The sequence below is a fragment of the Macaca thibetana genome, chromosome 1 (genome assembly GCF_024542745.1).
Source record: "Macaca thibetana thibetana isolate TM-01 chromosome 1, ASM2454274v1, whole genome shotgun sequence".
NCBI lineage: Eukaryota > Metazoa > Chordata > Mammalia > Primates > Cercopithecidae > Macaca > Macaca thibetana.
In genome coordinates, this window is record NC_065578.1 from 15,045,492 (window position 1) to 15,062,321 (window position 16,830).

Sequence of the window (16,830 nt, forward strand, 5' to 3'; positions counted from 1 at the left end):
CAGTGGGACCTCTCCTCACCACACTTGAGTCACACAGTCAACAGCTTCCCCGGGGTTCAGACTGAGCCCCAGTGGGAAACCACAGGAGGGAAGCTCAGATCACCAGGTTGGCAGCATCCTTCAGGGCCACAGGTCCAGCCCACTCATTTTACAGATTGGGGTGGGACCCCGAGGGGACGTGCTATGTTCATACAGCCTGTGGGTGGAAGGACACACATCAGGGGCAACTGCCTTCCTGTACCAGGCCCCCGTTCTTTTGGTGACTGTTCACTGCTTCCTCTCTGGACCTCAGTTTCCTCATCTGTAAAATGGGGACCAAGTCCTCATCCTCTCCGGGTTGTGTGTGAAGAAAGAAGAAAGCCCTGATTATGAGATGTTCAACATGGTGCCTGGAATGGGGTGTCCCTATGAACCGGGGGATCATGAAACAGTAGGGAGGGGACATCCCCAAGGGGCTGGGCCCCCTGAGGGAGCAGGAGCCTCTCAGGAGGGAATCTCCAACCCCCCACAACCCCAGTTCTGGCCTCCCAGCTGTTCAGCTGAGCCGCTGGCCAAGACCGCTGGCCACCTGCTCACCTGGCCAGCGGTCCCCAGGGCTGAGGCGCCAGCAGGGGCCCCGCCAGTTCAGCTGCTGAAGCCAGCACAGGAAGTGGAGACAGGGAGACAAAGCAGCCCCCAGGGACAGCGGTCAGCCCGAGTGACTCCACTGTCCGTCCCGCAGGCAGGGCCAGAGGCGGGGAGGGGGAACCAAGGGAAGCTGGCTCATTCCTGACATAGTTCACGGGAGCGCTCCGGGCAGCGTGCCCACCTGCCGCACACAGCACCTGGGAGGTGCCTCCCTTCCTCTGTCCACTTAACTCTTTCCTGAGCTCCAGGCTTCCTGGGGAAAGAACCCTGAGGAGAAACGGACAAGCTGGGAATAACCTAGACAAGGTGTCAGGTGACCTCAGGGTGCCCCGCCTTGCTCTGGGTCTGGTTTGTCACCAGGAGGAGCCCCAGTGAAAGAATCTGGGTCTCCAGGCCTGGGGAGGGTCCAGCAGGGAGGGCAGACCCTGTGCCTCCCTCTGGTTCTCCCTCAATGTGCCCAGCAGTGCCCTCTCCAGAACCCCTGCCTCCAACAGAGCCCCCAAGCCCCTGCAACAGACCCTGCCATCCCCAGGACTGGCCAGAGAGCCTACCCCAGGGCCAGGAGCTGAGTCAGGGATTCCAAAGGAACTGGTCACTTCCCGCCCCGTTTCCTGACCCATCCTGCAGCCTGGGCACCGCTGCGCTGCCTGGATTCAGATCCTGATGCAGCCACATCTTAGCTGTGTGACTTCAGGCAAGCCTCTTTACCTCTCTGAACCTCAGTTTCCTCATCTATCAAATGGGATTGATCACAGTCCCTGCCGCACAGAAAGGCAGCGTGGATTCCACTCGCACGTCTGATAAAGTGCTTGCTTGGCTCAGCGCCTGCCCCTCCGACGGCTCCTGTCTACGGTAGCGACTGTCATCACTTCCCGCAGCAGCATGGCCAGGGGCTGCTGAGAAAAGTCTAGAGGCATAAAGAGGAGCCAGCTGGGCGTTCCTGGCATCTCACGCACCGGCACCCATCCACACTGAAAGGAATTTTGGTGGGAGGAGCCTGAGGAGGAACAATCCAGCAATAGGTGACTAGCGATTGACAGGGTCCCACCAACTAAGTAGGAAATTTCGCTCTTGGAAACTTGTCCTCCTGCTGGGCTGATCTTCCAACAGGGGGCTGCTTGGCTCTCTGCAAACAATCTGCCAGAACCCCGACCCCCCACCTCTAGAGGAGGGAAGGCTGCCCCCCTTCCTGGAGAGACACCCCCACACCAACCGTCCGCTTATCTCTATGGGGCCTGTCTCACCAGCCTGTGGAAAGTTTTCAGCTGCCCCTCACCCCCACCCCCGCATTCTTGTGCGAGGATGTCATGTAGGAGGAGCCTGCTCGCCCCACTGGGCTGCCTCGTCCCGGGGCCCCCCCAACCCGCAGTCATTGTCTGAAACTGGGAGTGTGCATTCGAGGTCACCAAAAGCAGGGGCCGCTTCGGGAAGGGGGGCTCACTCAGCAGAGGGGAGCTGGGAAGACAAGGGGGCAATGGGATGGGCCGGAGCAGAGCTTACACCACAGGCTTATGGCCAGAAAGGCTCGTAGGGAACTTCTCATCCGGGGTTTACAGACCGTGTTAAGTAAGGTTCTGAGGACTTGCTTTGGGAGGCAAGTGGGGCCTATCACAAAGGGCTTCAGGGTCCTCCAACCCTTCAACCCCCTCCAAGGGCTGCGGGATCCATGGCTAGAAAACAAGCATAAAGTCTGCTGGTGCTGTTGAACTTTCTCATTTGACTCAAAGGAAACCCAAGGCCAGAGATGAGGGGGGATTTAGCCAAGGTGTGTGCATCGCAGCCACTAAACCTCCAATTCCTTAATGTCCCGCTTATCTCAGCAAAGAAGATGCCAGAGAGAGGGGATGAGCCAGCCCTCCGAAGGTCCGCCTGCATTCCACAAATGCTCTGCCTCATGGCAATTTCCAGAAAAAGTCACCCATTGAAAATCCACATTGCTGTGGAGAGTTCCACTGTCACTGGCCCTGGCCACACCACGCCACAGCTTCCTCCATGTGAACTCACTAATGCCCAAGCCTCATTCCCCAAGGAGAGTCTGATTTAATTGGCCCTTTTCTGGGCCCAGTGTATCATCTATAGAGGCCCCAATGGAAAATCAATAGAGGCCCCAATGGGAAGTTTGTGGCCCTGGGGAGATTCAGACAAGAAAGGCAGACCCTTGGCCCCGCTCCAACCTCTCCCTCAACAAAAGCATTTCCCAAAAGCTCCGCTGGTGATCCTGAAATGCAGCCAGGGGATGTGCACCCCGGGTCCAACTCAGTCACTTCTATGTACAAAAGAGGAGTTTGAGGCTAAGTACCTTGCTTAAGGCCACATAGTGAGTTGATAACAGACATGGAACTCACTCCTGGTACTCCATTATGGGACCACAGTGCCGCTGCACAGGAGCTACTTAGTATACATTCGTGGGATGAATCAAAAATAACAGCCACATTTAAAAGTACTTACATGGCAGGCACTGACCTAAGCACTTTACTATTAAGTCATTTGATTATCACAGCCACCCTATGAGATAGACGCTATGATCATCTCCATTTCACAGATGAGGAAACTCAGGCACAGAGAGGTCAAGGAAATGGCCTAAAGCCACACAGCTAAAAATGTAGACCTGGGATTTGAACACAGCCATTCTTGTTCTAGAGTTAACAGTCATAAAATCCACATTCTACTGTTTCTCAATTCATTCATTCTTTTTTTTTTTTTTTTTTCAGACAAGAGTCTCACTCTGTCACCCCAGGCTGGAGAACAGTGGTGGGATCTCAGCTCACTGCATCCTCTACCTCCCAGGTTCAAGCAATTGATTCTCATGCTTCAGCCTCACAAGTAGCTGGGATTACAGGTGCATGCCACCACACCCGGCTAATTTTTGTGTTTTTAGTAGAGACGGGATTTCACTACGTTGCCCAGGCTGGTCTCAAACTCCTGGGCTTAAGTGATCCACCCACCTCAGCCTCCCAAAGTGCTGGGATTACAGGCATGAGCCACCACACCCAGCCACAATTCATTCATTCTTAATGAATGAGTTAATCCAGCCTTAATAAGGAAACTGATGTCTGGGAAGGATCTATAATTTGCACTAACAGAACTAATGTGTGTCAAAGCAGGGATGAGCCTACCAAGATCCCACGATTCCAAAGCTAAAGACCAGAACCCGGGAATGCAACCTGTCCCTCCAGAACCCCTTCCCTGCCACCAGAACCGTCACTCACCCTGGCAGGCATCCTCCACTTTCTCGTAGCCTGCCTGGCACAGGCACTGCCCAATGGGCACCAGCCACTCGCCATCCACTGCGCAGTGCATACGGGGCTCTTCACCCCCTGGTGGCACCACAGCATGGTCCACACAGGTGCCGGCCACAGTGGCCAGGGAGGGTGCATCAGAGCCGGCGATGGTCTCAGGAAAGCGGGCCAGGCTCTGCAGCAGCTCGGGGCACTTCTTGTAGTAGACACGGACGGAGAGCAGCGCCACACAGGCACCGATATCCTGGAAGGCCAGGTAGAAGCCTTTGCGGGTGAGCGGCCCCACGGAGCGCTCCTCCACGTTCAGTTTCACGTGGCGTGCCTCGAAGTCGCTGCTGACGGTGATCTCATCGGGCGCAATGGTGTCAATCTTGGTGAACAGGCGCTTCTGGAAGTTGGTGCCATAGTCCAGGTCCGACTCGGCATAGTAGAGGTTGAAAGTCTCCTTGCAAGAGCTGGCGCCGCCAGGGAAGCTGTTGCAGTCGCGCACAGTAAACTTGAGTTCAATGAAGATGCGCTCGGCCTCTCCTCGGTACACCCAGTTGGTGCGGAGCCAGTTGTCCTGGTCACCAGACATCACGTTGCACACGGAGTACATGTAGATCGGCATGTCATTCATGATGTTTTGCATCAGGTCCCACTGTGAGGGGAAGACACAGGTTAGCGTGCGCAGGCGCCTAGGGAAACTGAGGCCCAGGTGGCACAGCGGGGCACTAGGAAGACACTTTCTGGTACGTGCTCTCCCGGTTCTAAAGTGAAGGAAACTGAGGCCTGGGGCGGGTAGGGGATGTATCCATAAGTGGCTGAGCCAGAATCTGGCCCCTGGTCTCGCTCTCACATATCTGGAAGCTGAACCTCCCTATTAGACTGTGAGCCTGAGGGTGGAGTCCGGGGCTCCATGTGACCTCAGGTGGGTTATGCTCTCTAAGCCGCCATTTCCTCATCTATACAATGGGAGCAAGACCCCCTACCTCGCAGAATTGCTGTGAGGATAAAGGACAGAATATCTACACTGGCCGAGCACAGTGCTTGGCACAAAGTAATAGGCATATGGGCAGATAGTATGATTATTGTTACCGTTAGTATTATTCAATGCACACGCATGTGTGTTGACAAGCACAGGAGTGGCATGAAGTCAAAAACAACGGATGATCCTCTCCATCATTTAGAATCTGGCTTTGGAGCAGATCAACACGTTCCTCCCTCCCTGGATCACAACTCAGCCTTCTCTGGAAAGAATTCCCAGCTTAAGCCACAGTTGGGCCAAGTGCCCCCTGCCATCCAGCTCCCACAGTTGCCCATGTTCCCCTTGCCCTGTACCCCTTGCCATTTATCAAGGTGCACTTGGTACGGCACATGGGGACACCAACATCTGGGCTCCCACACAAGATTCTGAGCTCCTTGGCCAGGGTCTGCATCTAATTCACCTGTGTCCCTAGAGCCTGCCTGAGACAGAGTAGGTGCTCAGGGAAGCGTTTGTTGAATGAATGAACAAAAGAATGGATGAAAGCACAGGGGAGGAGGAGAGAGGCCCAGGCTATACTGTGGGACATTGGCCAAGGCCCTACGTGCCCTTGGGCCTCAGTTTCCCACTCTGTATAATGCCTGGGTTGTATTAGGTGACCCATGTTCCCTCTCGGCTAGGCTTCCAGGATCCTAGGAACCTGCTCAGGGCTACACCGCAGCCAAGCCTGCCCAGAGCTAGGGTGACTAGGGACAAGAACCCGACTCGTGCAGATCTGGCCAGCTGTGGGGACTATTCCAAGTAGTCCCTGGGAGACAGTCCCCTCTCTCAGCTCAGGGCCCCAGGACGAACTCAGCAAGGGCCCACTGTATAGAGAGGGAAACTGAGGCCCCAGGAGCCGCAGCATCTTCCCCAAGATCACACAGCAGACACACACAGCTGGGGGGAAAAGCCTCCAGCCCCTGCCCCCACTCCTGGTCACATCAGGACAGCATAGAGGGGAAGACCTGGGTGAGAATGAGGCAGAGAAATGCAGCCCCCTACAGGAAGGGGAAGCAACAGCTGGAGGTGGGAAAGGGGCGGGCAGGAAGGAACTTGATCAGGTTTTCCTGTTCCCTGTCTCTTCTTCACCTCTCACCTCCTGGGCTGAGATCTCGAGACAGGGGACACCTTTAACCCCTTCCCTCCCAAGAGGTGGATGGGGGGTGTCAGAGATCCCTCTGACTGTCAGCCTTTCTGGAACATGGAAGGCCCAGCTCCACTAGGGCCTTCTCTGTCTCCCCAGTTCCCCCCACCTTTCAGGCTTACACCTACCGCCCCCAGTACCTTCCCATGCCCATCCAGCCCCAGCCTGGGCCGGCTGCCTCTGAGTCTGGTGTGAGAAGCTGGACCCTGAGCCCGAGACCTGGCTGAGCTGCTGAATTGAAGCCATGCCCCATGCTCCCTGGGCCTCAGTTTCGCCATCGCTACAGGGGACCAGCAGCTCCATTCCCACACCCCTCCCCACCCCGAAGGCTTACGTACCCCTTTGCCATACGGGTGTGTGAGCCAGCCGAGCTCCCCTCCAGCTGCAGCAAAGTCCAGCAGTACCACTGAAAGAGAGAAGGGAGAGGGGGTGAGCCTGACTTCAGGAGTCAGACCATGGCAGAAAAGGTGAGGATCCCTCCAGGAACCCCAACTCTTAGACAGAGAGAGACCCCACCACACAGGGTCACCATATCCAAGAAAACCATCCCTTGACTCATGAGGGAAACAGGGCCAGAATGTTTCCCTCATGAGAACCATGAGGGATGGAACCCAGCTGAAGCCACATAGCAGGTTGGGGTCAGGACTGGGCCTCTTGTCTCCCAGGCCAGGATTCCAGCCATGCTGCCCTCCTCTGTTAGTCCCCAGCTGGGCAGAGCAGGCCAGGGAGCTCAGCCCAGCAGGAGAACAGCAGCTGGGCAGAGAGCTTGACTGAGCAGGGTATTAAATGACACCACACCGCCCCGTCTGCTTCCTTGAACAAGGCCCTTCGGCAGCACTTCACATGCATGTGGGCCTTGGGGACACTGGTGTCTGCTTCTGCCACATTCCCCCCAGCAGGAAACACACCAAGCCCACTCAGGTCATGTGGCACACACATATGCACCCATATGTACACGTGCATCTTGTGGCACTCCAAGAAGAGAGTCCTGTTAACAGGTGGGAACAGCTCCAGGGTGGAGGAGGGAAGGGGGTATCTGGAAACCGATCTTCTCACCACAAAAGCCACAGAGCAGGCAGGATAAATCCCTGAACCCATAGGGCCCCTAAGAGGGGCCCAAAGATACACACAGCTGGCGAGGTCCCCTCCCTGGGAAAGTCACTCCCACCGCCCCTGCCCCTCACATCCTGACCACTGCCCTGCCAGGGGTGCCAGAGTTTCCTGGGGAATCAGGGATGAAAGCCCTTGTAGGGGACATTCTAGGCCCAGAGGGACCAGGTATCAGGACCATCCTGTTCCCAGAGAGGCAACTGGAGCCTGGCGGAAGGGATGCACTCCCAGGGGCTTCCCTAGACCAGTCCTGCCCTTGGGCTCCTCCCACTGATCCACCCCAGGTTCTCCGCCAGGCTCAGAGGCCATAGCCAAAACCTAAGACCCTAGGTACTGCCCCCGGTCCATTTCCAAGTAAAGTCCAGGTAGCTGCCAATAAGTGCTGCCCTCCCTAGAGGGTAAGGAGATGGAAAAACTGAGGCACAGAACCCATGCAAGATGGATTCAGAGGGTAAAGCCCTAAGGTGGGGGTAAAGAAACCAAGTCAGTGCTTCCTTTGGGCCCTGGAGCATGAGGGATCTGCCTCAGAAGCCCCATTCCTCAAGGCCAGCACCGGAGAAGGACTCAAAGGGTGGACAGAGCTCCAGGCAGGCTGGGAGCAGGGAGGGACTGGTTTGGGGAGATGGGAGCTGGGCTCTGAGGGTGGTCTTGGAAACCCCTTCCTGAAGTGACATGGCCCTCCTACCTGGGCTGAAGGCCCCAGGCTGGGGCGTGAAATGCTGCCACCCCGACTACTGACCAGGCCAGACCTCTCTAAGAAGGGTCAGGCAGCCCAGACAGGCAAGAGGAAATCCAATGTGGCACCGGCCCCATGGCAGAGGCTGTGGGAATAGGGGAGGGTGGCTGGGGGCAGTGAGGTGGGCAGGGGCAGGGATTTGTTCAGACATGCCCAGGGCCGGGGCTTTGAAACTCACTAACCCCACTAGCAAATGGAATGTTCCAGCTACACAGGAAGGAATCTGGAGGCTCCTGATTTCAGCAGGGTGGGTAGGACAAAGGTTCCTCACAGTCCTGCAGCCCCCCCTCAGATTGACAGGAGGCTGAGGTCTGTGCCCAAGTGAGAGGGCTCACCGCTACCAGGCTTCTGAAGGGTTAACCTGGCATGGAGGGCCCTCCCTTTCCAGCCTAGGCCTGGCTCTAGAAGTAGCACAGGGCTCAATCAGAGAAGAAAAGAAGCCCTCACGCAGGAAGAAGCCCCCCCCCCCAGCCCCGGGTTTCCAACCCCGGCCCCCTCCCAGGGAAATTCCCTCAAACCAACCACCAGGAACAGGAGGCGCCCAGTGCTGGGTCCCTCCGCCCTGACACGGGCGCGGCTCTTTCCCCAGGTTCTTCCAGGGACAGAGGCTCCCACTTCCCTGGAAAGGGTGGGAGCCTGGGAGCCCCTCAGCTGCCCCAGACGGCTTCCTGGAGAAGCTTAGGCTAAGCAGGGCTTATCCATGAGCCCTCTATCCCCTTACCTTCCCATTTCTGTGGGGAAAAAAAAGCAAAAAACACCTCCTTCTTTGCCATGAGTTCCATCGTAAGTGCCACCTTTGTGGGTCCACATTGCTCCACAGTTTCCTCCACAAATGCAGGACTACCACCCACTGCCCTGTGGTTCCCTCCCTGCTCCCCCCATTCCTCTCTAACCAAGACTAGCTGAGCCCTATAGGAAGTGGGGAGGTGGGCGCTCTGGGGAAAACATGAAAGAAAAGGGGAAGGGGACAGAGGGCAGACTGGGCCCCAGCAGAACCAGAAACCAAGGACTTTCTGGCACTCTCCAGCCCTCTTCCCATCAGCAGCACCCCAGCTCAGCACCCCCTGCCACCCACCCAGGCCTCTGCCCAGCTATGCCAGGAAATCTACCATGACACCAACCACAAGGCAGGCAGGGCCTTGGCTCCAGCAGCCGAGAAGTGGGATGCTCAGGTCTGGTCCTCTGTTCAGAGGTCCCTGGTTGGCAAGGACTTGGGCCTCCCTCAGTTTCCCCATTTGTAAAAAAGAGGGCAGATTCAGTAGCTGTTGACGACCTAACAGGAGCCACGTGGGCAACCAAGTATAGCCTAGGGGCAAGGGGGCAAGAAAGAAGTCCACAGCAGCCTGGGGGTAGGTGAAAAAGGCACCTGTGTCCTCCTGCCTGCCCTCTAAGCCACCCCCAGGCCGTCACAACGCATCCAGCCTGGTTCCCAGGAACTGAAACCAGCAGCTGCCAGCTGGGCCATCATGCCCACACCCACCTAAGCACACTTCTCTAGGGAGTCTTTCACGGGGACTCAGAGTCAAGCAAAAATGTACCCCTACCCCAGTGCAATACACAAGCCTTTCCCCATGCACCCCACGGGGTGTGGGGGTGGGGTTTAACCACAGGCTGGGGAGAGGTGGACGCAGGGAACAAGAACAAGGCAGCTCCAGGCTTCCAGGCCAGCTCCGGGCTGCAGCAGCAAAGCACCCGCCTAATCCCCCACTCCCCATGGGCAGCCGAGGAGAAAGGCCTGTAGTGATTCCAGCTGTCTCTCCCCTTCTCTCCAACCACAGTCCCTCAGGAAGGGGGAGGACCAAACGTTGGTGGGGCGGATATTGAGGGTGGCAGAAATCCCTACCATGAGTGCCTCCTGCAACCAGAGGTCCCAGTTGAGACCCGGGTCCTGTCACTCCAGAGACTGAGACAGGACGCCACCGCCAACACCTGCCACTGCACAACGGCTCCAGATCTGGCCTCTTTTTCTCCCAACACGGAACAGCAAAACCTTCAAACCCAGTTTGGGAGGCAGAAAAAGAAGGAAACAGGCCGGGCACGGTGGCTTATGCCTATAATCCCAGCACTTTGGGAGGCCGAGGCAGGTGGATCACCTGAGGTCAGGAGTTCAGGATCAGCCTGGCCAACATGGTGAAACCTTGTCTCTACTAAAAAACACAAAAATTAGCCGGGCATGGTGGCGGGCGCCTGTAATTCCAGCTACTCAGGAGGCTGAGACAGGAGAATCGCTTGAACCCGAGAGGTGGAGGTTGCAGTGAGCCGAGGCAGCCCCACTGCACTCCAGTCTACAGTCTGGGCGACAAGAGCAAAACTCCGTCTCAAAAAAAAAAAAAAAAAAAAGGGGGGGAACTTCTCACCCGCTTCCCCTTGTGGAGCCTGCGGAAACCTCGCTCTGCCCAGGCAGGCGGGGAAACCTTGCCCTCACTGTTGGAAATTGAAGCTGGCCTCGGCTGGGTGGACAGGAAGGTCCTCGGCCAGGGCAGGAGCCCCCATCCTCACCGCGACCTTAGCGGAGGGACAACACCCCCACTACACACCCGCCGCGCCATAAGCAAAGTCTTCGGCCCCTCACCCTGCGCGGCTCCGGGAACACTGGGGCGGGGGTGGATGATTCAGTCCCCCACCCCCGGGTGTCCTGACTCCCTGGTGGCCCTGGGCTGACAGCTCCACACGTAGGGAGGCCGCGCCCCCACCTGCCGCATTTCCTCGTTCTGAGTCACCCTTGCTCAGAACGCTTGACTTTGGGACTTCCTGTCCGCACTCGCTGCCCCTAACCTGCCCCGGGAGCCCGGGAGTGCGGCTTGGGAAGGAGGGAAAGTAGTGTGTGAACAGGGATTGGCCCGAACCTTCCTCCACGCTCTCCCCCGGCACTGGAGGTGAAGGGGGGCATGGAGAAAATCTCAGGGAACACGGGCTTCGCCAGGGGGCTCCCGTCCGCCCGAGCCCCCTCCTCAAACTGCAAGGCCTGCACAGTACGCCTTCTCCGCAAAACCCCGGCAAGTGGGTTAGTAAATTCAGGTCACTAAGAAGCTGAGCCCGCGGAAAGCCTCCCAAACACCCACTTCTCTAGGGCACTCCCCACGCCCCCCGCCGGGACGCGTTCCCAAAGCCGCCGCCTGGACTGCAACCGCGTGGCCTGCGCCGCGTCCTCTTCTCCGCAGCCTCCGAGGCCCGTGCGACCAAGTTGAAACCCCTTATTCTCCGGAGCCCCTATGACCCCGGTTGGGGGCCAGGGCTCGCCTCGATCGCAGCCCGTGCGCCCTCCGGACTCCAGCTCGCCGGGACTGGGCGGCACCAGGTCGGTTTCCAAAGTTGAGCGAGTGAAGACGCGCCGGGCCCTGGGGGGCACTGGGGCCCGGGGGCCAGGGGGCCAGACGCCGCGCGCACTCACCTTCCTTGCCCTGCGCTGCCGTGGCCGGGGCCAGCGCACAGCCCCACAGCAGGACGAAGCAGGCGCGGGCTGCCCAGAGCTCCATGCCGCGCTCTTTGCTCTCGGTCCGATTCCCCGAGCCCGGCGCCCGCACACCCGCACGCCTGCACGCCGGCCTGGGTGTCCGCTCCCGCCAGCCAACCCGCGCGCAACTTCTGCCCCTCCTGCCCAGAGTCCTTAATGGAAGTTGGGTGAGAACCGACTCCTGTTCATTCATGCCCCGCGTGACGTCACCGAGGCCACGCCCTCAGGAATGTCTTTAAAGGGGCCGGGCTGGCACCCGGAGGAGAGGGAGGGGAAGTCCGAAGGGGTTTGGAGGAGGACCCTGGGGCCCTCTGCACTCGCGGGATCTCCGCAGGCCCTCCAGAATTTGAGCGTCTCAAAGCGCCAGCGCCCCTACGGGTTAGTCCCTAGGGATCTCTGAGCCTGGGATCCTCGTTGCAAACGTGGAATGGTTTTGCGCTGAGCCGTACCCATTCTGTCCTTCACCTCTGAGACTGAGCTCAATGCGACTGAGCTCAACGCTGGCCTGAAGGCCTGAGCTGAAATGGATTGGGGGTCCAGTAAGCAGTTGCCTTCTAAGCAGCAGGCCTGGGAGAGTGGCCCAGAAATAGACCCGGATGCCCTCCTTCCTAAAACCCTTGAAGAGTGTACCAAGCTGTTAATGGTCAAGAAGAGTATCTCTGTTCAGAAGCCTCTAAGCCTACTATGATCTAAGAGTAGGTTCATTTCCTCTGGCAATGGATCAGACATGCACTATCTTATTTATTAATCATTCTCATCTGGGAGGCAGGGGTCATCAAGAGGAAACTGAGGCTCCAAGAGCAGAAACAACATGCCCAAAGGGTGTACAGTTCATGGGTAGTAGAAGTAGGATTTGAATCCTGGTGGTCTCTGCTTGAACCATTGCTTCTTTTTGGGGAAGGGGGGAAGGGGCGGCCGTGCAGAGCACCCCTAGCCCCCAACCCTGGCATGGCAGGATTGGTTGATAGGTTTTGACACTTTGGAGGACACCTGCCTACCACCTGCCCCTTGATAAGGCCTCTTCATAAAACTTCCTCAGACATGAGCTCATCTCCCTTCCTGACAGAAGCGGCTAGTGTGAGTGAAACAAACGGCAAATGTGCTCTGGCCAGCCTGCCCGGCCACCCACGGCTGCCTGTTGGCCAATCACCATTTGACTAGTCTAGGAAGAGCAACTGTGGCAGGCCTGATTTCCTGGGAGGCCCCAGACTCCCTTTGCCTACCTCTTCCTCTCTGACCCCATCCTTGCTTCGATGTCCGGGACCTGCTACCCAGGCACCTGGGTCCTCTCTGCCGGATGTGGACATCTTGGCCTCTTGCCTTAGTGCCTGTTCTTGGGAAGCGGGTCCAGACGTCTCTTCTGCAGGAGGAGAGGAAGGGTTAATTACAGGTGTTGGGGTTAACTAAAGCCTTTGACCAAGAGGATAGGAGGAGAGCCTTGGTCCTCTGAGAGCCTGTGAGTGTGCAAGTGCCTGTGAGAATAAGTGCATGTGTGTGACGGTGTGAGATTGTGTTGAATGTGCATGCATGTGTGTAGACATGAGAGTGTTGATGTATGTATGACTGTGTGTGTGTGTATGGACATAAGTGTTGTATGTGACCAGGCATGGCGGCTTACGCCTGTAATCCCAGCACTTAGGGAGCCCGAGGCAGGCAGATCATTTGAGGTCAGGAGTTCGAGACATGCCTGGCCAACATCGTGAAACCCTGTCTCTACTAAAAATACAAAAAAATTAGCTGGGCATGGTGCCACTCACCTGTAATCCCATCTACTAAGGAGGCTAAGGCTGGAGAATCACTTGAACCCCGGAGGCAGAGATTGCAGTGAGCGGAGATTGCACCACTGCACTCCAGCCTGGGCCAGCAAGACTCGGTCTCCAAAGAAAAAAAAAAAATTGGTATATGTGTGTATGAGTGTGTGTGCATGGGCATGAAAGGATTTAGGTATGAGTGTGTGTGAGTGTGTATTTGAATGTGTGGATTGTGTGGATGTGTCTAGATGTGTGTATGAATGTGCATGTGGGTGTGAGAGATTTGTGTATGAGTGCATGCGAGTGTGGATTTGTGTATGCATGTATTTGTGAGTGTGCCACACTTCGCAGTAGTTGTGGAGTGAGTCCGAGAGTTTCTGAACAAGTTATTTCACTTTTCTGAGTCTCAGTTTGCTCACTGGGAAGATGTAAAGCCTATTTCGGAGAGTTACTGTAAAGATCAAATAAAGTCGGACGGGCGCGGTGGCTCAAGCCTGTAATCCCAGCACTTTGGGAGGCCGAGACGGGCGGATCACGAGGTCAGGAGATCGAGACCATCCTGGCTAACACGGTGAAACCCCGTCTCTACTAAAAAATACAAAAAACTAGCCGGGCGAGGTGGCGGGCGCCTGTAGTCCCAGCTACTCGGGAGGCTGAGGCAGGAGAATGGCGTAAACCCGGGAGGCGGAGCTTGCAGTGAGCCGAGATCGCGCCACTGCACTCCAGCCTGGGTGACAGAGCCAGACTCCGTCTCAAAAAAAAAAAAAAAAAAAAAAAAGATCAAATAAAGTCATGCATGTAAACTCCGGGGGCCAGAACTACAGAAAGCACGCATGAAATCTCAGCTGTTACTGGGTTACACACAGTTCAGCAACAGGAAGCCACATCCGTGGAGAGCCGGGCATGTGTTGTGCCCGGGGCTCTGCGGACAGGCACATGGGGTCTGTGGATGAGTGTGAGCATGTGTGTAGTATGTGGTTTGGATAAGTGTTTTGCATGTTGTATTGGAGCCTCTGAGCTAGGGGTACTGGTGTGTGTAAGACTCCATGTGAGTTGCGTGGAAGCCACTGCTTGTACATGTATGTTATATGCCATTTGCAGGCTCCATCTGTCAGATGTGTCACTAGAGGACACACTGCAGGAGGACAGGGATGTTTGTAGAAAACAGGCAGTTCCTGGGCCAGACACGGTGGCCCACGTCTGTAAACCCAGCACTTTGGGAGGCCAAGGCAGATAGATCACTTGAGGTCAGGAGTTCGAGACCGAGCTTGTCATCATGGTGAAATCCCATCTCTACTAAAAATACAAAAATTAGCCAGGCGTGGTGGCGCACGCCTGTAATCCCAGCTACTCGAGGTGGAGGCTGGAGAATCGCTTGAACCCAAGAGGCGGAGGTTGCAGTGAGCCAAGACCGCGGCACTGCACTCCAGCCTGGGTGACAGAGTTAGAGTCAAAAAAAAAAAAAAAAGAAGAAAACAGTCAGTGCCTGATACACACTAGATATTCAGCAAGCCTCCGCTGAATGAATGAACTGAGTGAATGACAGTGTTGCAAGTTCTGTGTTGCGTGAAACTCTCTGTACGTAGTGTTGGTCGGTCCTTCCGGTGACAAGTGTGGGTTTCCATGTGTGGCCTCAAAAGGTTGGATCCAAGCACACGCACATGGCGGGGTGCAGGCAGGCCCTAATGGCTGTGGGCCACATGCCCAGCAATATATGCACAAGTTGAGGGCCGAGAGCACAGGGCAGGGTGTCGCTCACCTGCAGTGTGTGACGTGAGCAGAGGCCTATGGAAAGGAGTGGTATGTCAGGTGGCAGCAAGAGGGTATGGGGTGGGGGCCATTCCCTGGCTTTTAGTCACCCATCTAATGACACACCCTTCCCTCTTTTCCTGTCCGACTCAGAGTCCTTCCCGCTCTAGGTGACTGGGTGCTAAGGAGGAAAGTTTTTCAGTGAGTCTTATAAAGCGGCACCAAAACGTGGTATTTACAGCGATACAATCAGCCCTAATGGAGATGGAATTACCCCATAAAGGCCCCAAGGAGCCCTCAGGGCCTCAGCGCCACTGCAGCAGACAAGGTTCCTGTACAGGCAGGTGGAACTCGAGTGAGTGTGTGTTTGTGTGTGACTGCCTCCCCTGCCAATCCCTGCCTCCAGCCCACCAGTCTGCTTAGGGGCCCACCTTTGCTAGGACTTAGCTGGGGCTGGGGACTGGGGTCAAGGAGATGACAAAGGTGAATGCTGAAGCCATGGCCTCACTTAACCCACCTTTGATCTGTGCCTGCCTTTGGCCAAGAGCATCAGAAAAAAATAATGTGGCCTGGGCAATACAGTGAGACCCCATCTCTACAAAAGAAAAAAGCAAAAAAAATAGCTGGGCATGGTGGTGAGCACCTGTGGTCTTAGCTACTCAGGCGGCTGAGGCAGGAGGATTGCTTGAGCCTAGGAGGTCAAGGCTGCAATGAGCCGTGATTGCACCACTGCACTCCAGCCTAGGCAACCAAGTGAGACCCTGTCTCAAAAAAAAAAAAAATTTTTTTTAAAGAAAAGAAAAGAATTGTAGCCAATACTTATAAAGCACTACTGTGTCCCGGACCCAGTTCTAGGCACTTCTCTATAGCGATCCACTTAGTTCTCATGACACTTTCAATGAGGTGGCACTGCTCCTGTACACATTTTACAGAACAGCAAATTTGGAAGTAAAATTTGGAGCTGGGATTCTGGCCCAGACAAGGCTAGATCCAGCACACACTGTCATGGGTACGTCTGGATCATTGCCTCTGAATGGTCTCAGCCTCTCAAAGTGCCTCAGCCTCCCAAAGTGTGAGCCACCGCGCCCAGCCCCCTCCATTCATTTCAATCCACATTTCTTGAAGGCCTGCTCTATGCCAGGCCACTTCACCTCTGTGAACTCATTCAATCCTCTCAAGCCCTGGAAGGAAAAACTAATATTTCTTCCATTTTTGCAGAAACAATGTGAGGCTCAGAGAGAAGAAATGACTAAAATTACACAGTGGTACGTGGCAGAGATGGAACTAAGAAGTGAAGTGTGTCTCCCCCAGAGCCGAGTCGACTTGCTCTTTTTTGAACACATCCTGGGCTTTCATGCCTTTGTCCCAGCTGTGCCCTCTCCCCGGATGCCCCTTCCATCTGGGCAGCTCCTTCTCGACCTGCCTTGGCATACATAACACAGGAGAACGGAGTGCCAAAGGGTAGGAAAGTGCCTGGTCTATAGTGCGAGCCCAACACAGATTTGGTGAATGAATGAACAGTGGGTCCAGCAGACCTGGATTCTGCCATGTAACCCACTGTGTGGCCTTGGTGGAGCCACGTGGGTGCAATAATCCTGGTTTCCACCCTTCAGGGCTGCTGCCTGGGACTCAGTGAGACCATCATGTATCTAATGCCCTTCGCTCAGTGCTGGGCACACAGTGAATGTGCATTGAATCTTAGCTATCTACCTTTACAATCGATGGAAAGTCACTTCTGAAGAACCGACTGGGTTCCCCCAGGCCAAATAAATAATTCCAGCTCTCACTCCCTCCTCTTTAGCCAGGGGGATCCCTGAAGGACAGAGGCCTGATTTTATTCCATCTTGCCATCCCCCATGGTGCCGGGCATACAGTGGTGCCCAGTAAACGTGTGTGTTACACACACATGCGGTAACTAGGGCCCCATCTTTTTCAAAAGAAAACACTCCCGGGTTGCAGCCGCAAAGAGAGACTGTTCAGCTTTTCAGGTGAGGTTCTGGGGTGAACTGGTCTG

The 16,830-nt window shown here is 55.9% G+C and overlaps 1 protein-coding gene across 1 annotated transcript in view; it reads right to left on the reverse strand.

Annotated features, from left to right (window-relative positions):
* Positions 1-11,507, reverse strand: part of EPHA2 (EPH receptor A2) — a 33,615-nt gene extending 22,108 nt beyond the window's left edge. Inside the window, exons 1-3 of the mRNA XM_050793980.1 lie at positions 11,254-11,507; positions 6,355-6,422; positions 3,837-4,506 (exon numbers count right to left, since the gene is read on the reverse strand). Of these exons, the coding sequence (XP_050649937.1) occupies positions 3,837-4,506; positions 6,355-6,422; positions 11,254-11,338 (823 nt within the window). The 5' untranslated portion in view covers positions 11,339-11,507. The remainder of the gene's footprint in view (positions 1-3,836; positions 4,507-6,354; positions 6,423-11,253) is intronic.
* Between the last annotated feature and the right edge of the window lie 5,323 nt (positions 11,508-16,830).